The sequence below is a fragment of the Haemaphysalis longicornis genome, unplaced genomic scaffold, assembly GCF_048455015.1.
Source record: "Haemaphysalis longicornis isolate Haplotype H1 unplaced genomic scaffold, Haemaphysalis longicornis Haplotype H1 scaffold_29, whole genome shotgun sequence".
NCBI lineage: Eukaryota > Metazoa > Arthropoda > Arachnida > Ixodida > Ixodidae > Haemaphysalis > Haemaphysalis longicornis.
In genome coordinates, this window is record NW_027526331.1 from 1,750,051 (window position 1) to 1,773,443 (window position 23,393).

At 49.5% G+C, this 23,393-nt stretch overlaps 1 protein-coding gene across 2 annotated transcripts in view; it reads left to right on the top strand.

Annotated features, from left to right (window-relative positions):
• Positions 1-17,749: 17,749 nt before the first annotated feature.
• The window catches only part of LOC144173112 (polypeptide N-acetylgalactosaminyltransferase 11-like), a 49,240-nt gene continuing 43,596 nt past the window's right edge, over positions 17,750-23,393 (top strand). For both annotated transcript variants that reach the window (XM_077701620.1, XM_077701621.1), the window contains exons 1-2: positions 17,750-17,915; positions 22,049-22,122. In XM_077701620.1, the coding sequence (XP_077557746.1) occupies positions 22,118-22,122 (5 nt within the window). In that variant the 5' untranslated portion in view covers positions 17,750-17,915; positions 22,049-22,117. The remainder of the gene's footprint in view (positions 17,916-22,048; positions 22,123-23,393) is intronic.

A 23,393-nucleotide genomic window follows, 5' to 3' on the forward strand; every position in this document is an offset into this window, starting at 1 on the left:
GCGGCGGTCTCTGCGTAGCGCGTCGTGTAGTCTGTCGCTACGACAATCCTCTTGTTCTGTGATCGTGACATAGCGAACGGGCCTGAAAGGTCCATTCCAATCTGTTGAAATGGTCTCGATGGGACGGCGATCGGTTGCAGAAGTCCGGCGGGTCTTGTCGGCGGCGTTTTTCGTCGCTGGCAGTCACGGCAGCTCCGGACGTAGTTGGTGACGTCAGAGGTAAGGCCGGGCCAGTAGTACCTCGCCTTGATTTTTCCAATAGTGCGGGCTGTGCCCAGATGTCCGGAAGACGGGTCGTCGTGGCACGCTTCCAAAATTTCGTCACGAAGGTCCGCGGGGATGACGAGAAGGTAATTCGCTCTTGTTCCGGGGCTGAAATTCTTCTTCACAAGGACGGAGTTTCTCAGGCTGAATGCTGGTAAGCTGCGTTTGAAGGTCCTAGAAACGGCAACGTTGCATCCCTCGAGGTACTCGATTATGACGCGTAAGTCGGGGTCGGCACGCTGCTGGGCGGCTAGGTCACTCTCCGTCACGATCCCGAAGAACGCGCTGTCTTCATCAGAGGCTTGTGGTGGTGGGTCGACGGGGGCGCGGGACAGGCAGTCGGCGTCGGAGTGTTTCCTGCCGGATTTCTAAACGACTGCAACGTCGAACTCCTGCAGGCGCAAGCTCCACCGCCCAAGACGGCCAGAGGGGTCCTTCAAATTGGCGAGCCAACACAGCGCATGGTGGTCTGTTACAACCTTGAATGGCCTTCCATACACGTATGGGCGAAATTTTGAAATCGCCCATATAATAGCCAGGCACTCTTTCTCAGAGGCAGAATAGTTTTTCTCCTCCTTCGACAGACCACGGCTAGCATAGGCGATTACCCTTTCGCAGCCGCTTTGCTTTTGGACAAGGACGGCACCCAAGCCTATATCACTGGCGTCCGTATGCATTTCCGTTTCGGCATTTCCGTCGAAATGAGCGAGCACTGGCGGGCTTTGCAGGCGTTTTTGCAGCTCGCCGAATGCTTTTTCTTGGTCGTTTTCCCAGCTGAAAGGGGTGCTATCTTTCGTCAAGCGCGTGAGTGGCTCTGCAATGCGTGCGAAGTTTGCGACGAAGCGCCGGTAGTATGCGCACAGCCCGAGAAATCTCCGCACGCCCTTCTTGCTTTCGGCCTTGGGAAGTTCGCAATGGCTGAAGTTTTTGCCGGGTCAGGTAGGACTCCCGCGGCGTTGACGACGTGGCCCAAGAACTTGAGTTCCCCGTATGCGAAACGGCACTTTTCAGGCTTCAGCGTCAACCCCGATGTACGAATGGCCTCGAGTACAGACTCCAACCTTGCAAGGTGTTCGTCGAAAGTCCGGGCGAATACCACTACGTCGTCGAGGTATACGAGGCAGGTGTGCCACTTAAGGCCAGCTAGCACAGTGTCCATGACTCTTTGAAACGTCGCTGGTGCTGTGCACAGCCCAAACGGCATCACCTTGAACTCGTATAGGTCGTCTGGGGTTATAAATGCAGTCTTCTCTCGGTCTCTCTCGGTCTCTCTCGTCCACTTCAATTTGCCAGTAGCCGGTCTTCAGGTCCATCGGTGAGAAGTACTTCGCGTGGCAGAGGTGGTCGAGGGCGTCGTCGATTCGGGGGAGGGGGTACACGTCCTTTTTCGTGATTTTATTCAGTCGCCGGTAGTCAACGCAAAACCTTAATGTGCCGTCTTTTTTCTTTACGAGTACGACGGGCGCAGCCCAGGGGCTTTTCGATGGCTGTATAATGTCATCGCTCAGCATGTCGTCGACTTGAGTCCGGATGGCTTCCCGTTCGTGTGAAGAGACGCGGTACGGTGACTGTCGGGTAGGTCGGGCTCCATCTTCGGTTATTATTCGGTGCTTCGCTAGAGGGGTCTGACGTAGTTTTGCGCTCGACGAAAAACATTCGCTATAGCGACGCAGCAAAGCCAATAATTTTTTCCGTTGTTCTTGCGGTAGCGCCGGATTCACGTCGAATGGCTGCGGGAGCTTGAATGTTTCTACGGGTGTGCGTTCAAAGTCGGCGACTGCGATCACATCACTTGCTTCTTGCGTTTCTTCGAGGAACGCAATTGCAGCTCCCTTGTTTAAATGCTGGTACTCTTCGGTGAAATTAGTGACCAAAACGTGAGATTGGCGTTGCTTAAATTGCGCAATGCCTCTTGCGACGGAGACACCGCGGTCGAGAAGCAACCTTCGATCACTCTCTACGATAGCGTCGATGTCAGAAGCAGCATCCTCACAGTAGACGGCGATCATCAAGCTTGCGCGGGGTGGCAGGGTGATGTGATCGTCGGCGATCCTGACAGCAGCACGGTGATCGGGGTTCGGCTGCGGCGTCGTGGAGTGATTGGAGGAAAATGTTATCGACTTGGTCTGCAGATCAATTATTGCGCCGTTGTCCGTCAAAAAGTCCATTCCAAGAATCACGTCGCGGGAGCAGTTAGGCAGAACGACGAACGCCGCAGGGTACGTTGTGCCGTCTATGGTGACGCGCGATGTGCACGTTCCACTTGCCGTCACGAGGTGGCCTCCTGCTGTGCGTATGTGCGGACCGTCCCATCTGGTCATAACTTTCTTCAGTTTAGACGCAAATGGTCCGCTCATTACCGAATAGTCAGCTCCCGTGTCTACGAGGGCGACTACGTCAAAGCCGTCGATGGACACCTTGACGTCAGATGCAGTCGTCCTCGAGTTCCGGGTTCGTCGGGGCGTCGTATCTCTGCTTGTACGTGTTGATGGTCGGGCACTGTGCATCGTCGTTGTCGTCGTCTTCTCAACGGACGTCTCGGTCAGGTCGGGTACGCGTCGCGCCGTGTAGCTGTCGTCGTGTTCGGGAGTCTCGTCAGGGTTAGGTCGGGTCGTCGGGATGAGGGCATGTCGTGAATCACTGTCTTCAGCGCGTCCTTGCGTCGTTGGAGGGTTTCTAGTTTTTCGCCGTAGAGCAACTTCACCTCCAGAAGTTGCCGCCTTTAGTTTCCCCCGCGTGGGCTGGGGGACCTTCCACGGGCGAAGTCAGCGCTGCTACGGCGGTTCGGCGATTGGTAGGGGTAGGGCGACGGCGAACGGTTGAAACGCGCTGGGCCACGGCTGGTTTCAGATAGATACTCGTCGATCTCACGTGGTCGTTGGCCAGGGAGAGGGCGAGGTGCGTCGACGGAGAAACCACGCAGTCCGAGTCTCTTGTATGGGCAGCGACGGTAAATGTGGTCGGCCTCTCCGCAGTGGTAGCACAGAGGACGGTTATCGGGAGTTCGCCATACGTCCGTCTTCCTCGGCGTCTGGTTTCGGGCTACCGGGGGTCGGGCGGGTGACAGTGGGCGGCGGTACGGCGGGGCCTCTTGACGGCGTGTTAGAGGAGGGCGGGGTCGACGAACAGTCGCGGAGTATGTCATAGCTTGTGGCTCTCGGGGTACCTCGGATGGCGTAGAAGTTCCCAACGCTTGTTGCACTTCCTCTCTAATCACGTCGGTGAGGGAAGCGACTTGGGGCTGCGGCGGCGTTGGGAGAAGTTTCCGCAGCTCCTCTCTCACTATTGCGCGGATAGTCTCGCGTAGGCTGTCGGCCGGGATCCGCGTGCTGCCAAAGTCGTTCGCATTGGCCGCGCCAACAAAGTTGCGGTCATACTGCTTAGCACGCATTTCGAGGGCTTTCTCAATGGTGCTGGCTTCGGTCACGAATTCGGCGACGGTTTTGGGCGGATTTCGGACAAGTCCAGCAAACAGTTCCTCCTTCACTCCGCGGATTAAGAAGCGCAACTTCTTTTCTTCCGTCATTTCGGGGTCCGCGCGGCGAAATAGCTGCTTCATCTCCTCAACGAAGATCACGACACCTTCGTTGGGGTGTTGCGTGCGCGTTTCCAACAAAAGGGCGGCTCTTTCTTTCCGCACGACGGTAGTGAAGGTCTTAGTAAACTCGCTTTTGAACTGAGCCCAGTTTGTCAAGGAGCTCTCGTGGTTCTCGAACCAAGTGCGAGCCGAATCTTCCAAGTAAAAGAAAACGTGCCGGAACGTTTCTGCGTCGTCCCACCTGTTGAATTTCCGGACGCGCTCCAGTTTCTCCAACCATTCTTCTGGGTCTTCTGCGGGGGCTCCTCGGAACGATGGCGGTTCCCGGGGCTGCTGCAGGACGATTGGCGACGTTGTTTCTTGCACCATGGTGTTGGTTGCAGCGTTCCTTTTCTTGGGCCCTTCTGGCATCAAACCGAACTCGGGCGGTAAATCTTGCAGGCGGGGGCTGGCTCTTGTTGGACTGGCTTGGCGGCTTTTCCAGGTTGTAGTGGGCATGAAGGGTGCGTACCCAGCACCTCCACCAGATGTCACGAAGACAAGGACGATGCAGTTGTGTTGAATGAGAACCACGTTTATTGGAGCGAACTTGTGCTCCCCTAACAACTCAAAAGAATACAGAGGCGGCGAAGCAGCGGTCAACAAAGTGACTTGCACAGGCGAGTGTCGTCGAATCGAATGCCCCGGCGTCCGCACTGCAGGCTTTTTATCTTTTGGCGCGCGTGGTTCTCGAAACGTCGATTCGCATCGAGAACATAGTAGATCCAAGAAGATTATTCTGGGCTGTTCACGTTAGATCGGAATGCTCTCCCTATCACAACAGATAACACATGCGGCACAGAAAGAAAGAATGGAACACGCACTTCCCTTGGCGCAGAGATAACACAGACCGGCGCAGCCGGGCGGTAAAAGCAAAACACAAATAAACAAACCCAATGTATGGTTCGCGGCAATATATATATATATATATATATATATATATATATATATATATATATATATATATATATATATATATTTATTTATATATATATATATATATTACGTTAACAACTAAATGCGGATTATTTCTAATATTTCTGGGTTATAGTGTCACCTCCCACATACTTGATCTTTGTGTCTTCCTTCTTGCTGTTGGGTGGATTGTTTGCTGTTTTGCTGTTGGGTGGATTGTTTATCAGTTTTGCAGGATATTTTTTTTTATTGAAGGATGTTCTGACAATCTTATTTATATTTCTCTTTCCCGAATCACCAGTTGATCCTCCAAAACGACCTCACCCTTCCAACCCGCACCGGCAACACTGTCACCAGAGACACCACACCTGATTTATCATTCACTAAAAACATCTCCAGGATTCAATGGTCCCGTCTCGAGGAAACACTCGGCAGTGACCATCATCTCCTCTCTCTTCGCTTTCCAACCAAAAATATAACGACCCGGACAGGCACCGCACGCCTGACTAACTGGTCCGCCTTCCGTGAAGATCCAACGACTCTCCCTGCAATAAGCCAAAATTTAAGTGACTGGACCCAGGCCCTCGAACACTTCGTTAAAAAGCACACCCAAGAAATTGCACTTACTGACAGCACCCCGGCAGTCGACCCCCACTTTATGCACATTCGGGACACGCGTCGCAGTCTTACTAAACGCTGGAAACAGCAGAAGCATAATCGTAAACTTAAAAAGCGCGTAGCCCTCCTAACCCAGCAGGCGCAAACATATGCCGCCGATCTCCAACGACAAAATTGGCACTCCTTCTGCAATCAGCTCCGAGGCACTCTCCACGCAAAGAAAACGTGGCATTTCCTCCGTTCCCTTCTCGACAACACCAATACTAAGAAATACACAAACCATAGAATGCATCAACTAATCCGCAACAGCGCTCTCCCTACTCAAGAACTCCTCAAGCCGATCCGTGACCATCTTTTTGGCGATCCTACTACCTACCCACCCGTCCCCGATACAAAGCACTACACGCCACCTTTACCTTCAGTGAACTTCTCACTGTCCTGGCCAGCCTTACCCGCAACGCCACCCCAGGAAAGGACCATATTACCTACCTACCGCACTATCCGCAATCTCGACGATGACACGCTCCAAGACCTCCTTGAAGTTTACAATTATCACTGGCAGCAAGGAACTCTACCTGAGCAGTGGCGACACTCAGACATCATACTAATCCCAAAACCCAACAAGCCACTGACGCCGACTACTCTTCGACCAATCTCCCTGACCTCATGCATCGGTAAACTCTTTGAACACCTAGTACATTAGCGCCTCACCGCATACCTGAAAGACCACAACCTCTATCCTTTCACAATGTTTGGTTTTCGGCAACACCTATCTACTCAAGACGTCCTTCTGCAGCTCAAGGAACAGGTGGTCGACCACCTAAGCCGCACCTTCCCCAAAACAATCTTAACACTCGACGTCAAGGGTGCATTCGACAACGTCACCCACAAAGCCATAGTGGAAAACCTCAGTACCACGAACTGTGGCGTAAATACCTTTCGCTTCGTAAAAGCCTTCCTTGAGAAAAGAACAGCTACACTCCGACTCGGCCCTCTGGTTTTGCCTACTTTCCACACCCCGGCAAAGGGCACACCACAAGGATCGGTTACCTCGCCTCTTCTCTTTAATATAGTTCTGCTTCACCTCCCCGACAAACTGCTAGCCGTTCCTGGTCTCCGCAACGCATTCTACGCTGACGATCTGACTCTCTGGACCACCCAAGGCTCTAGCGGTGAACAACAGGACATCCTTCAACAAGCGGTCGACACCACTACTGTTTACCTTCAGCCCAGGGGAATGACCTGCGAGCCATCTAAATCCGCCCTACTGGTCCTCAGCGCCCGCACAAGAGGCCTCCCGGCTGCGCCCACCCCTGACCCACACGTCACCATAAGTGGCTCCTTTATCCCTCAAGTTACCACGCTCAGGATATTAGGCGTTCCCTTCCACTGGCATGGTTCAAGCTCTTCCCTACTCCCCCAACTGCACCGAACAGTCTTCAAGCTCATCCACCTCATACGCCGAATCCGGGGATCTGCATACGGTCTAAAAGAGCCAGACACTTGCCGTCTAGTCCAAGCCCTCATGGTCAACCGTCTCACCTACGGAACCCCATTCGTGAATCTCAGACCCCAAGAAACCAGCAAGCTGGACGCCCTAATCCGCAAAACTTACAAATCTGCCTTTCGCCTCCCTAAACTTACCTCTGCTTCAACGTGGGCTGCATAATACCATCAGCGAAATTCTGGAAGCCCAACGAGCCTCACAGCCACAACGGTTGGCCCTAACTCCCACGGGCAGGAACGTGCTTCGCACCATCGGCCGGTCCACCCCGTCTGCAACTCACGAACTTCAACGCATCCCTCTTCACATTCGCCAGCGGCTTAAGCCAATCCCAAATCATATGCATCCAACGTTCAATAGGGAAGGCGAGAAGCTCTTGTCAGAATGCTCACAGGGCAGTATGGAACCGACGCCCAAACGCGCTACACAGATATCACACATACTCCCAACGGTTCACACACCGTCCTCGTCACCCTGGACTCTACCGGCCATCTCGCCACTGCAGCCGCCTACAAGCAGCTACCAGTTCCCACAGCAGAGGCACTCGCCGTCGCTCACGCGACCACCACCCACCAAAAACAGCCCTGCCTGACCATTATCACCGATTCTCAGCAAGCATGCCGGTGGTATCAAGCTGGCCTGGCACCCCCTCAAGCTCTTCCCATTTTTCACTGTCTCCCCGAAGAAATAGAAATAACAATAGTTTGGGCCCCTGGCCACTCTGGTCTTGCTGGGAATAAAGCGGCCCATGCCGCAGCCCGCGCTCTCCACAACCGGGCACTCCCCTCTGCAAGGCTAGACACCACAGGACGTCCATATTACGCAAGCACCACCTTAACACCGCTCGACTCTACCTATAGCTCCATCCTTTCCCACTACACAAACAACAGAAGAAGGTACCCTCCTCCCCACCTTTCCCTTACACCCCCCCCCCCCCCCGTGAAGCTATGTCTATCGCCGCCTTCAGACAGAAACTTCCTATAATCACACGATTCTCTCAAACAGCTCCCTATCCCTCTTCCCCCACAACTGCCAAGCGTGTGACCTTCCTCTTACCTAGCCTTCTCATGCCCGCATCACCCAACCCCCCTTCATTCCCCCACCCTTGAGCAGCGGGAGTCCACTCTGACCAGCTCGGCACCGGAGCAGCAACTCGCCCTGGTGAAACGAGCTCTGGAATCGGCGCGGGCTCGCGGCCTCCCGGACATTGGAGGCTGACCACTTCCCCTTGTGAACAAGGAACCCGTACGGGTTCCGAAACGTCTTTTTACTTTTTTGACTTGGTCAGTGACTGCCTTACTGTTTCTTCAAACAATGCCTGACCAGACGAACTTTCGTCGAACCCTTGACTACAAACGTCTTTTTACTTTTTTGACTTGGTCAGTGACTGCCTTACTGTTTCTTCACTTCCCCTTCCTTTTCACCTCAAGCTCAAATAAATGCTTTTGCCACCACCACAGTGTGTTGGCTATATGGCCTCAAGTTTCCTTTTTTTTTTTTTTTGCTTACCCCCCTTACCCCTGCTCTGCCGTATTTGGCCCCCCTTACCGCATGACTGCCGTGGAAAAACCCTCTGAGTTTTTTTTTTTATAAATATTTATTTAGCCGGCTATTTACACCCAGCTGGCGAGGATGTTTGGTTTGAATAGTCGGCGGTCAGGCCTCGTACGCATTTACTATGTACCTTTCGTTACAGATACGCATCCCCTCGCGGTAGAAACTAGTTAGCCGCGTTTTATCTGCAATAACGGGGATGCCTTCGGAGATATTCCCGCCGGTCACCGCTTCGCTTTTTGTGATTACCGTATGAGGCCTTTTGAACAAGCACTGGCATTCCATGACAGGGAGGTACAGACCTGCCTGATCGCAAGGGCCGCCTCGGTCGTCTTTGGGCTGATAACAACGACCACCAACTTCTCACGTTAAAGACGAGCTCAGGTCAATACAGTTTATTCTCTCTCTCTCTCCACTTTAGGCTTAAAGTTGACATGAATCGTATACCTACTTTGTCTACCACACACATGCTCAAGAAGCGTTTGAACCTACAAGAAGGCGCAACTGCATCGCGTATACGTTTATGCTGCACCCGAAACGCCGGTTGGAGCAAAGAGACAAAACTTTATTCTTCCACTTCCGGCGTGAAGGCTTTAGTTGTTTCACGGTCGCGAATGCATCGTCATTTATTCCTCTGAAGCCGGATACAAGGAACGCCGTGTTGTCAGTGATGAGGACCCTACGACCTGGTAAAGACTGTCCACACCTACAAGCTGGTAGTTGGTCGTCCCACAGCTTCCTAGAACCCGTCGATGCATACGAGCACGTCGATGACGCACCTCAGGGAGTCTCTCGCTGGTGATACTCCACCATCCACACCCCATTCTCGCCCTGTAAGGAACGAGTTGGTAATTACTCAAGGCGTGCGTTCCTCACTCCTTTGGGCCCTGGTCATAGAAAACGGCCCATTGTCGCTCTTTCGCACAAGTGGCGGCTAGGTGGTATACGATTCGCGCCGTTTGGGTATTAGTCCGGCTGGTTGCCTCATTTCCTTAGCGGCATCTTGAACTGCTTGCAGAAACAGCCCGCCAGCGAAATGCCTTTGTTCGAAGCGACGGCAAGGAAGAACAGCAGGCCTTGCTGAGTCATAGCCTGTATAAAGTGCGTTAGAAAGACGGATAGATGTGTAGTGGAAACACATCGAACCATTTCGACCAGGGGGATCGTGCGCACAGACACGTTAATAGACGCTCGACGAGACCACCAGGCGCTTGATAGGGGGGATGCTCTGGTTCACCTTGTGGACCCGGATGGGGTGTGTCCGTTGGCACAGTTCAGAGATCCAAGAGCGAACGAAGACGCACCCTGGAAAGTTAGCTGCTCGTACAATGTGTCGGAGCTATTAACCGCGCCCCGCTCAGGTGGCAGAAGATGGGCGCAGCCTCATGCCGTTGGGGCCGGGCTTTCTCCGAGAGGACTGCGGCGGCTCGTGTGGCCGGTTTGCGGCGGGCGCTGTAGACAACGGGTGCAGGTAGACGCGCCGGACAGAATTACCGTGAACACCGTCAACGCAGCCAACGAGCAAATGAACCAGTTTTAGTGCACGGTCGAGTACCGCTGCAGCGCCAGCTGACAACCTGACGCGGCGAAGAGGCTGGGACAGGGCCAGGCCGTTGTGGCCATGCAGTCTCCAAAAGGACAGTCGCGGTGCGACTGTTTGGTTTGTAAGCGCTGTGGACAACGACGCAGGTAAGCCTTCCGGCTAGGATTACCGTGAACTCGATATGTGCAGCCAATTGCCGAGTAAGTGAGCATTGAGCATCCGGGAACCTCTGCAGCACGAGCAACCGGGGACGGTGATGCGGCACCTGGAAATTCGACGTGGCATCAGTAGGGGCACGGCCCCGTCCTTGGGGCCGGGAACTCTTCGAGAGGATGGCAGAGGCGCTTCTCTACGGCTTGCGGGCGGTGCAGTCAACGACGCAGGCGATCGCGCCATCCTGAACTGACGCATGAACTCGACGCAGGCAATTGCCTGGTCGAGTTCAGCCAGCTAGGGCCCAGCCAGCTAGGCCAGCAACCGGAGGTTATGACGACGACGATTATTATGGCGATGATGATGACTGGTTGGTTGGTTGGTACCAAGAAATCAACGGCGCGTGCTCACTCTGGGGGATTGGCCAAATCAGATTTGATAAAAAAGTTCCGAATTAAAACTAAGGGGAAAATAGAACTGAGATGATTGTGAGGAACGTGATGTTAACAATTTTGAGAGCCAAAGAAAACCCAAATAATTATAAACATACTGATAGCCTACTGAAGTAAAAATGGATACTCCGCGTACCGGAAAAAGAAAGCACGAGATGTGTTTTATGAACAGGGTAAACGACCTGTTTCCGAATAAAGAGGAGTCGGAAATTTCCTTTCATTCAGCACCACAGGAAAAATACGCACCTACAAAGGCAGTTTCGCAAAGCCTGGTAAGCGAGGCTAACCGTGCTGCAGTTTTATTCTTGACAACAGCTCCACACGGAAACTTTTTAGCTGCTAAATCTCAAAATATAGCTAAAATTGTTTCACCAAAACACCTTTGGCTGGCTATTTTCAGCTAAAAATCGCAATACCATTTTCTTTTAAATCTGCACGACTGATGCCACAGCCTACTTCATATCGGCATTTCCTTGCCTATAAAAAGAAAGCCCCCGCGCAAAAATTAATCACCGATTATAAAAATGCCAACTTTAACGTATTCAAGCGCAAACTGCATGAACTCTTCTACGAAAATTTTCGACCGTAATGCTCTGCCCACTCAGTTAACGCAATTTAGGAATGATACAAAGACATGATGGTAAACTTAAAAAATAAAGATATCACCACCTTTTCCTTCGTCGCTTTCTTTTTTGACCCCATCACGGACACAGTAAAAGTTTCTACTACTACTATGCCTACTATCCCTGTAAATACCGACAAAATAACCAGTGGTTTACCTAAAGCCTAAAGCCTGAAACGTCTACTTAAAAAGAAAAAAAAAGAATGTCATTATCGGAAAGCAAAGCTTACTAATAGGCCTGGAGCTTGGCAGGAACCGAAATCCTCTAAAGACAATTTTTTTTCAACTGATCTCTTATCAATCCCCCAGCCTAACTCTCACACATTCTTTCAAATGATCTCCTCGCCAAACGCAGCTCCAGCTACCAGACGACGACAACAAGCTAATTGAAACCGAAAAATTTGATACAGCCCTTAACTATTTTTTCACATTAGTTTTCTCGCCCGCAATAAACCGAATTACCACAACCATCGGTGACCGCAATGCCTGATGTACGAAATGCCTGACCGCAATGCCTGATGGGACAGCTAAGCTAGTGAGCTCCCTAGCATTATCGTCTTCGGCTGTTTGCGACCAAATCAGCAGCGAATTGCTTAAAAACACTACTTCCCTGTCAAGCGCAATACTAAGTTTACTCTTCGAGCAATCAATCAGTATTGGTGAAGTCTTCTACGACTGGAAACAGGCTCAAATCACTCCCGTCCATAAGTGTGAGGATCGATCAAAGGCATCAAATTTTAGTCCTATGTCAGTAACCAGAATCCCTTTTAAGGTTCTAGAACACATCATAGCAACACCTAGAACTACCTAGAATCGAAACATTTTTTACTCACGCCAGCATGGTTATAGAAAGCTATTATCATGTGCAAATAAGCTATCAGAATTTACTCATGATATCTTACAACACATGGATGATCACCTAAAAACTGACGCCATCTTTCTCGACTTCTCGATGGCTTTCGACTGTGTTCGACACAATCACCTCCTTGCGAAATTATCCACCCTTGGAATTTCCTCAACACTGTTTACTTGGATTGAACGTTTCCTGAAAGGTCGCGTACAGTACACATTCGCTAACTCTCATGACTCTCCCATTGCTCAAGTTACATCCGGCGTCCCCCAGGGAGCAGGCTTATTCCCCTGTTGTTTTTAATTTATATTAGTGAATTTCCATCTAGCACAAAAACCAGACTTCGACTTTTTGCAGATGACTGAGTCATATACAACACCATTCATAATACTAGCGATTTTATTGACCTTCACGAATACATATATAGATGCTATCGTTTCATGTGTGAAGAATGGCTTATGTCTCTCAGCCGTAACAAGTGCCAATGTATGTCCTTTTTTCGTAAGCGCAGCATTACAGATCACTAGAGTAGAAAAGACCTTTATTCGGCCGAAGCTACAGGGCTCATATATACCATATAAACTTAACTGAAATAACTCGAACCGACTGCTATAAGTATCTAGGCGTTCACTTGACATCGTCATTATCATGGGTTACTCCTATAAAAAACAAAATGCGCACACGTGTCACGCACTCCTGGTTTTTTCCATCGCAATCTCAGATCCGCATCGCGCGCTATTGAAAAACTCGCATATCAGTCATACTTCCGGCCTAAATTGGAAGGGGTATAAGAATTCAGCGCAGCAAAAGACAAGGACGGCGAATGGACGGCGAATGGCGCTAAATTCTTATTCCCGTAATACAAACCAACTCACCCAACAACATGTCTTACTAAATTGGAGTACGTTTCATCTACACACAAAACTTTTTTACACCCTTCTTTTTGGCCGAAAAAGGTATAGAAAGCCCGATAATTAATTACATTGAATGGCCTGAAAATCGTCCGTTTTGATTTCCCGCGCTTCCAACCCGGAGGGCGCGTGTGACAGAATCACAGAATGACCTCGCCGTTTTGTGCGTACGTCAAAACACCCCACCGCCCCGCTGCCGTAGCTGAGCGGATGAGCTGTCTGAAGGTGTTCGGCCTAGCATTGCGGTGGAAATTTGATGACTGCTTTCAATAAAAGGCCTGATGGCGGCTTCTGTTACGATAATGGGCTTTATTATCGGCTATTTTCCCGCGTGTGGAAGTTTATTTTTGGTAAGAGTGTCGTTCTGGGCAGTGGTTATGCCTGTGGCTGTGACTAGTTGTATCGCTTCGCGAACGCGCAAGCGCCCAATCGCAGCTCACCGGGCCGCGCGCGTGAAGTGACGTCACGAGTTTCTGACGAGCATTGGAGGCGGACGTTACGCCACTTCTTTTCCCTCTTGCGGAGTGATGTCACGCTGATGTCCATTTGCTGCGCACCGCTCCGCGTGCTGTTCCGACGGTGCGATAAATTATATCAAATTGAAGTAGGTTCCACGCGTCGTAGGCCGCTCGTATTTCATCTAGGGTATTCTGTTGTGTAAAGGAAGCGAACTGTGTTATAACAACGCCAAAAATACGTCTCAGTGCTCATTTAACCTTCCAAGATAAGGGTGTGGGCAGTGCAGGTATACGTGTGGCAACGTGGATCGGCTGAGCCAAGCTGAGCGCGCAATACAGACACACTCAACACGCAGAAGTCACACTTGGACCACAAATGAATTGAGCAAGAAAACTAACGGTATGCATGGGAATAGCGAGTGCATACTTAAAAATATATCCGCTCTTCGTGCTTTTGTAGTCAGAAGAGGCAAGTCCTCCGATAGAGCCGGTGGGCTTGCCGCAAAAATCAGATATTTCAGCGCTAATTTTTAAATTATGCTTTTAATATGAGCATATACAAGTCAGCAAGCGGATTTGCAAAAACTTTTTAATCGTGAGGTAGCTATTATGTTAAATAAGTCATAGAATTTTATTAATTACCAAAAGCCTATTCCTTCCCATTTCAACCCCCCACCCCCCCCCCCCCCCCAAAAAAAAATGGGTGTTCATTATCAACGCTATTTTCCCCACAAGGGTGTAAAGCTACTAATTACGGTTCTCGAAAATAAGAAAAAGGGTGTGAAAGACCGCCAACTAAGACAAAGAGTGTAAAAGACCTCCGCTTTTGGAGGTACAGTGGAACCTCGTTAAACCGTACTTAGCGGCGACGCGAAGAAACTAGGTACAAACCGGCACTACGGCTTATCCGAATACATTAGGTTAAAGGGAAACAGAGTAGGGGATTCGGCTTAACTACGTATAAACCGAAACTATGGCTTATGCGGGTACGGTTTAACGACATTTCACTCTATGTCATTCTCGTTTACACGGGTAAACTGAACATTTTCTACAACCGGAGGGATGTTTTGCACCTCACGATGTTTAAAACAACATGAAATGGCATTATTTATTACCAGAGGAGCTGTTTAATCTTGTGCTAGGTCCGGTGGTGTTAGCAAAAAAGACCAAGAACAGATCTGCGGTGCCTGTAAAGGGTGCACCACCGCATGTAGGATATTATAACAGGGAATCTAGCTTTCGAGCCTGTACGATGCGCTTCTCTTACTACAGTAGCTCGCCGTTTCTTCGCATTCCAAAAATGCGGACTTGCTGGATATTATGGACTTTACCGAGGAACCGCCAATTGCCCCATAGGATTAAAGTATATGAATAACGGATATTTCGGACAAAATAACGCCAAAAGTTGGATTTTCCGAACGAAATTTTCGCGGCACAGCCATGGTGCGACTCCGATGCCATTTTGAATCCTAACCACCTGGCTAGCTTCGGATTGGGTGGGGATTGGCTTGACTCCGGACTGATTGGCTTGGCTTGAGTTTGGTGCAGGGGACAGCAACGTTAGTGCTGTGCGCGGAGCTAACGGGCGACAACATCGTGCGCAAAGTGACCGCGACGCTGCAAAACGACTCTGACTCCGAAGAAGACACTCCCGACCGCCCGCAACCGCCAACGCAAGACATTGCCAACACTTGGCGTTGTTGTCCGATGTTTCCAGAGAAAACGCGACGCTTGCAGAGATGCAAGCAGACGTTCTTGTACGAAGGAGGAATTTAGGGCAACGAACCATTCGCGATTTCTTCAGTCCTGTTTAAATTAAATAAAGTTCGTTCTTGCGACACACGGACTTTTCGGACTGCTCTTTTATTCAGACTATTTATCGTTCCCCTCCAGGTCCGAAAAATCAGTGGGCTACTGTATACCATTTTGAAGGCACTAGTCTTTTGGGGATACAAAACGCAAAAAAAAAAAAAAGGAAATGGCGAAGCTTGCACTAGCGGTGTAAGGATGAGGAAAAAGCGAAGCTGCGGGTCGACCCAGTTTGTTCCCCCCTGAAATCCGCTGTCAGTGTGGGGGACATACTGGAACACCCTTGTAGGATCCGGCTAAACTAGGCCTCACCACTCAGTGCTTACCCTATATTCTAGCAAGAAAAAGCTAACAAAACTTAGCAAAGCCTAGTAAAACCTAGCAAAACTTAGCAACACCGGAAGAAGCTAGGTCGACCCCCGCTCCGCTGTTTGTTTTTAGATGCGACTGCATTTCATTCACTCGCCTTGTCCCTCCATACGGCCTTGTGGTTGTCCGTCCACACCCCTCCCCCATTCTCCTCGCCGCGGGAGCTGCGCTCTCCGCCGCTCACCCCCTCTCCTCTCCGATAGCGAACACTCTCTCGCGAGGGGCATTTGATTGGATTCGATTGGGTTGTCTTGGCTTGGATTGGATTGGATTAAAGTGGATTGTGTTGCGTCATAGCCGCGCCACGTTGCGTCATAGCCGCGGTCGTTCCAGCACCGGCCAAAGAAATAAAGAATACATCATACGCGTTCCTCACACGTTTCACGCAATTAGAGAATCAACCCAACGGAAACACGAAGTGAACCCCCAAGATGCGTCGCATCTCCACAGGGTTCCCCTCGCGGGAAGGTGGGGTAATTTTTATTTTTGCAACTGAATACCTATTTCATACCCTTTCAACACCCTACAGAAAACCAGGGGCGCAGTCGGTCAACACCCTTTTCGCCACACCAATGCAGTCTCCAATTTTAAAAGTTCTGACGTTTCACGCACCACAGCTAGACGTGGGTAGCACAACTGCACTGTATATGGAAACGAGCTATGCTAACAAACGAACATTGTTTTTTTTTTGCTTTTGATTTCTTACGAGGGGTAGAGTAGGGTATTTCTTGTACTTCGCAGTGTAATTATACATAATTATACAATAGCTATGGAGGAATCGAGTGTAATTATACAATAGTGTATACGCAGTGTAATTATACAATAGCTATGGAGGAATCGACGTGTTATAATAGTTATGGAGGAATCGATAAGTGCCCAAAGGGCTGGTGTCGGCATTCATTCTCCGTGCCTCGATAGGCCGTAGTCCGCTGGCTTGCCGAACTATTAGGGGCGAATCCCCTTAGGGGCTCGGGCTGTCGGCGTCTCATGTCGTACCCGCCGCGGTGGCTCAGTGGCTAAGGCGTTGCGCTGTCGAGCACGAGGTCGCGGGTTCCATTCCCGGCCGCGGCGGTCGCTTTTCTGATGGAAGCGAAAAGCAAAAACGCCCGTGTGTGCGAGATTTCGGCGCACGATAAAGATCCCCAGGTGGTCAAAATTAATCCGGAGCCCTCCACTACGGCGCGCCTCATCGCCTGCGTTGCGTCGGCGCGTTAAACCCTACAATCAATCAATGTCATGTCGTCGTCTCATGTCATCGTCGATGTAGTGACCGTACTAAAACACCGGGGCACTCGTTGACGCCTCGCGCTATAACGTAACGCGTACTAAAAGAACACACTGGGACACTCGTTTTCTGACGCCTCACGCTAGAACGCTTCGTGCTTCTAGCAAAGCTGTATGCCTCTACCCCCCAACGGTTTTATCTCCGTGGGAGAAAGCGCCATGGCACCAAGAATACACTTATACACTGCATGCTTCGCCCGGCCCCAGTTTTCTTCTTAGCGGAGATGGCCCGGGATTTTTTAAGGTGGGTCTTCGTCGAACCGTCGTAGCGGAGGCCATGCTGACGTTTTATGTGTCTCCAGCGCCAGACGTCAGCATGTGTATGTTATTCATTCCTGACTGTACTCTAATTTCCCGAATCGTGTTATTTGCATTAGTAGTGGCTCTTGAGAAGCTTCAGCGCAGATACTCAGATAAGGTGATTCTGTCAGATCACCAACGCAATTGCCATGCCCCTGGAACTTCCCCACGATGCTACGCCCTTCTGTCAACACCTAGGCGCCACACAGCCTCAATATCGCCATTCTAAGGCGATATCACCCACCATATTTGGTTCTTCTAATAAGCCCTCACCCTGTCGACATCCCACGGATGGTCGATACTAATAATCGAAGATGCCCCATAATGAAAAGGCACGTTCGGGCACTGCAATTCTTTAGCAGTCACTACATCAAAATGAGTACTTACGTGTTCTTGTTTTGAACTGTCGTAAACTTGTTCATTCGACTTGGGAATCCACTTTTGGGCTTTTGCACACTTGGGAAGTTTCGAATCGCGCGCCATTAAAGACGTCGGCAAATCAGCCGTCGGAATAGTCCGCCCGTCCGGCCGTGCGGTAATCCGGTATTCCGGCCATCGACGTATCCGGCTATGTGCCGTCACGCCGCTGTGTTGTGGGTTGTGCCCGTGGTGCTTCGCAAGTGTGATCTAAAACCGACTTTGGTGTGCCGCCAACAGCTCCTGAGACCTCTCGGTCGTGGTGCATAGGCAGCGTCTTCTGGCTGGTTTTCAGAGCCAGCGATATGGCCGCAGGTGCGTCGTGCGGAAAGCGCTGGCTAGCGGCTCGTTGCGCCGCTCGAGTGTGATCGTGTGGGAGGGAAAATACCCGAAGAATTGACGTTCCGTTCTTCGGGTATCGCAGTGGCAAAGATCAACGATTGTTGCAGCTCGAGCTACTGAATCGCTCGGCGATGTCGCTGGGAACGAAGCCGGGTCAAATTGTCGCTCACGAAGTCCGACAAATGAACCAAAATACCGGCCTGTCCTCTAAAGCTACCTGACGTCGAAACCACAACGCGCACGGGACCACAATGAGCGCCAGGAATGAGATTAGCAGGTGGCGTCACTGACGCAGAGCAAATCTGTGAAAACTCTCACGAGTTTTAAGCATTTGGTACGGCCAGCCCCCATGGTTCGTCCGTGACTTCTTTAGTAATGCCAACAGCCGTGGACCGTGCCCGCGAATTTTGCGCAGTTCAAAACTCACTTGCACATGCAGACAGTTTCCGTACTTTAGCGAGTAAGAGACTGTACCAAAATTATGGAGCAGTTATTTGGAGATTACTTTCCAAGGGTGCTAATATATCAGCTACATTGCACGTCACCGAAGAAGCTGCGGTTAATAACTATAAAACCAGTATACTGCGGTTGATCATGAGTGTTGGGCAGGTCAGATGTAGTGAAAGGAACCACAGACGCCCAGAAAGCCGCGTGTGGCAAGACGCTCTCAAGAAGGGCACATTAAAATAGGGTAGTGTGAAATTAAGGTACACTGGCTGATTATTATGATGAGCAGGCATAGTTTTCACAATTGATACTGAAGTGAAAAGTGGGAACTGAATACGGGAACTGTCAGATAGCGCTGCACAAGCATTCTTCCCGGCTTCGCATCTCCACATGTACCCTCATACCAGGAGTGTATTTGGAAGACACGCTCATTTCTTCCATGAGCTGCTCTCTCTTAAGTGGCATCACACAATTAGACACACGTCCGCTCCGCATCACATTGTCCCACAAACTTCTTCAAAATCACGTAACCCGATGTGCTGTGGCCTGGTGCAATGTGTACAATGGCCATTCATATGGCCCATGTATGCCTGTGGAGTGCATGAAGTCACGCATTGTGAAAGACAGGCAGATTTTGGGGGGTCAGCAGCCAAAGAATGCTTCTGCATTTATAGGTACAGGTGCCGTCAAAAGTAATTGGAGCACGGGAGCTGTGACCAAGCCGCATAGGAACGCCGTGTAGCTGCACCGGCTGTAAACAAAAGCAGCAGAACACGCATACGCGCCTGCCGACGGTGATAGCCCATCTATACTTCTCAACCCACTTATTTTAACGCTTCTTCGAGCGATATTCACAGCATACTGGTCTCGGCGACGGCGCTGATATCAGATGCGGTATCTAGCAGCGTCGCTCACACACTTTCAGCGCACAAGAGCTGCTGGAGAAGCGTCGAAATCGCAGGGATCGGAAGTGACAATTTGTATTTTCTAATACTTTTAGGTGGGTCTGCCATCAGTGCCATCGCCAAGACAAGCATTCTGCGAACAACGCTCGCAGCCGCGTTAAAAGGAGTGGGTTGAGAAGTATATAGGGGCTATCGGCGTTGGTAGGCACGCATGCGTGTTTTACTCCTTTAGTTTACCGCCTAAGCAGCTACACGGCGCTCCTATGCAGTTCGGCCACAGCTCCTGTGCTTCAATTACTTCTGACAGCACCTGTACACTGCAACAGATAAAAGCCAAGTAGGATTCTAGTTTTTAGAGTTTGTAGGCATAGTTATGCGACATTATGGATGTTTAAAACATCCAATGCACCGCCTGCTTGCACTTCCAAGTAACAACCTTATGTGAGGCTGAAAAACCTGATCGCATAAGAGACGGTGGATTTTGCATTAAAAAGAAGTGTTTTCTCTTATCTCTGAAGCCACAGAGTATAGCATAGTTAGCTTCCTCATCTGTCTGTATGGAAAGCATCTGTTAATACAAAGGACTTGGTCTGCATGTGTGAAGGCACCTTTGGCATTTTTGAAAGCCAGGGTTGCAAGTTAGCACCTGTGTTGTTTTTTTTGTTTGTTGTCAAACTGTTTGCCCCAAAATCTCGATGACAAACACTTAACAAAGTAGTGTGGTTGTTGGTTTTAATGCATTGCCATCTTGTTTAGACACATACATGCTAGAAAAGGCTTCAGCAGTTGTAAAGGGGTTTGTAAGGCCTCACTTGTGTTTTTGCTTGATGGAGACACAAGCATGTGGTCAGGGCACACGTACTTGTTGGGCAACATGGGTGGGTGAACGAATGAAGAACTTAATTTATACTTTGGGCATGGAGAAAGGGGGAGGGATTATAAATGGTGCAGCATATCAGTTCTTCGTGTAGTCAGTGGTAGTCTCATTTTGAAAAAACTGCTGGCATGGAGTACAAGGGGCGAACAGAAATGTTTACAACACTAGTTTAAAAACAGAAGCTCTTTGTGTTCAGCCACATAAGCAAATTCTAAAAACTAGAATCCTACTTGGTTTTTATCTGTTGTTCTGCTGACAGGATAAGTGTCAGTCTTTCGGTACATGAAACATACGTGTTGTTTCCCTTTTCGTGTATATCTTGCGCCCTGAACAGTTTTGGACACTGCTAATCTTGCTTTACAAAGGCACCCTGCAGCAGTGTGTTCAATGTATTTTTACTTGTGTTGTTGTTAACATGTAGTTCGTTCTAACACTTATATTGAGGAAGAAAGATCAGATGCTAAGTGGGTTAACGTATGCGGTAAAGTATAGGTTTATGTATAGCAAGTGGGTTATGCTATAGGGTGAGCACTTTGGATGTTTGCTCTTCATAGAAGATATGGGGTCGTGGCCAATGCCAATTACACTGCTTGTGCAAGAAAAAAAGCCCAAGTAAAGGCCTGTTTATACTTGCGACGAAAGTGAGTGAAAGCAACAAGAATTCTGTCGCTTTTTTGCGACAAAAATTGGTCCCAACCATTTGACAAAAACGATCGTCGCGTGATAAAGTGACAGAATTCCCATCACATTCGTCACAAGTGTGAACGGGCCTTTACAGTTTTAATTGATTGTAGGGTTTAACGCGCTGACACAATGCAGGCGATGAGGCGTGCTGTAGTGGAAGGCTCCGGATTAATTTTGAGCACCTGGGGATCTTTGACGTGCGCCGAAATCTCAAACACACGTGTGTTTTTGCTTTTTGCCTCCATCAGAAAAGCGGCCACCGCGGCTGGGAATCGAACCCGCATCCTCGCGCTCAGCAGCACAATGCCTTGGCCACTGAGCTACCGCGGCAGATGCCTTTACAGTTCAATAGATCACCAGGTCATTCTTCCGAAGCTTTGTTCAAATACACAGCCCAGACTGTGTTTCCAGTTTTAAAAATAAATGTTTCCACCTACTGGACCTGCCCAAAAAAATTCTGAATTGTGGGACGCCAGTAAAGATAACAAGAGGTCAAGCGTGCTGCACAGTTAGTCTTAAGTTTTGAGCATGGTCGTGTCAGCGGAACCATGAGGGCAACATACGACCCCGTTTAAGTTGAAAGCACTAGCCTTTGATAACTCACTCAACTTCACTGTCGCCCTGGAGAGCAGTGTTTTTTACCAAGAAATTTTTATCGTGTGACTGCGAGAGTGTGTACACATGATAAGATCTACATGATTTACACATGACAGAGTTGCGGCATTGTTTTCTAGGATAATCTTGCTTTCTACATTTGGCTGGTGAATCACCACCATTTCGTCTGTTTTCTCTTAAGAACATGCTGCAAAAGAATTAGGATTTGAGCAAGTGGGTGTTGGTTTAAAGTATTCCTCAAGTATTTGTCCACTATGCTGCCCTTCAATTTGTTTTCCTTAGTATTTAGCTTAATTTGTGAAGTTTGTGGTATAATTTCCATGACTGTTATTTTGACATAGCAATCGTTTCAATTAACCAACGTGTATTCTTCTGGCTTCATGATCCCTTCCATAAATATTTAAACCGCAAATCTTTACTGTGTAATTTTATCCTTCTGCAAGTGCTCCTCTATTTGAGAACTCCACAAGTTTTTATTTGTGCAGCCCACCATGAGAACAGCAACAGAACTCATTGGAGTGACCTAATCACGAATTTCCTACCTCAAGTGGTAACCAAATGGCATTTTTGTGCTGCAGATGTCTCTTCCAAAGCAGGCTACATGACTGAAGGCCCCGGGACCTCCTGATAGCCTCTTCTTGAAGACAATGAGGTTAGGAGTGGCCCTGAAATCTGCATTTATTACTGTGTGTGCATGGGCTTGAGAAAGTCTACATTTAATCCCCATGCTTTGCCTACTCTATGTACTTTGAATGGTTTGGTACTTCGCAGTTTACAGAATCCAAGAGGGGAAGGTGCGTATAAATAACAGAAAGGTCATCAAAGCTTCGCTGACACCCCTTCTCTGCCTGAAACAGGGGTGCATGCAAAGCGTGACTCCAATGATAACAAACCAATTCTGTCAAATCAAAATTCAAAACTCGTGACCAACCACAATGCAACCCTTTCCTTCTGCTGAGCTTGACCTAATAATTGCAGAAAATCTGCTTGCCGTTGCCGTTTGGCTTCTGGTTCTGCTTGCCGAACCCGTCGTCGTCGTTTTGCCTGGCTTTCTACTGGCCGAAGCTAGGGATTGTCTTGACGAGCACTCGCATGTTAATGGTCATGTTTATGTTTGCATTCTTGCATGGCTTCCCGCCCTTTGGGAGGGCGGATCAAGTGTGGCCTACCCACGCGGCAGCCGTCGATGAACTGACTGCTGAAAGATGTGCGCAGCGAGCGCCCCCGATTGGCTTGGAGTATGGCTTGATCCGCTGCGCCACTTGTGAGAGTGATGACCTCTCTCAGAAAGAAGGCAGCACCTGCGATTGGCGCGCCAACAGCCGTCACCTGGGGCAGAGGAGCGACAGCTCCAAGCGAAGAGGGAGGGAGAGTGGGGTGGAGAGGAGGAGGGTTTGTTGCGATGGCACCCTCAACTGTACCAGTCAGGCAATTCAAGCTCGCCTGAATTCATTGTTGCCTCTTTTGGGGCCAACATTTGCTAACAAACGGTACTATAGTATTTCCACCCCACAAAAAGAAAGGTATAACGCAAAAACAGACACGAAAAATTAATGAAGAATTAAGGAGTTGGGGGAAGCGTTAAAAAAAAGGGCACTTGTTACCTCGTTTCAAAGATTCGAGCTTGCTCCCGAGGAGAACAGTTGTAAACAGCTCATTCTTCTTGATCAAAAACTTCTTCATTATTTCTATGGACACCACATCGTTGTGCAGGTAAATCTTGTTCGTTGTCTAATACTTTCCCGGCTGGAAATTTCAAAATGAGAGGTGGTGGGGCTTTCTCTGATGTTATGGTGCCATTTAAGCTCCTTGTGTTCCTCTGTTTTTAAGATTCTTCCTTTTTTATTTTGGTGCCATATGTGGCCCTCTTATCATATGATGGGGTATGTGGCTCCCAGGCTCTCCTGCTTACCTTGGCATTGT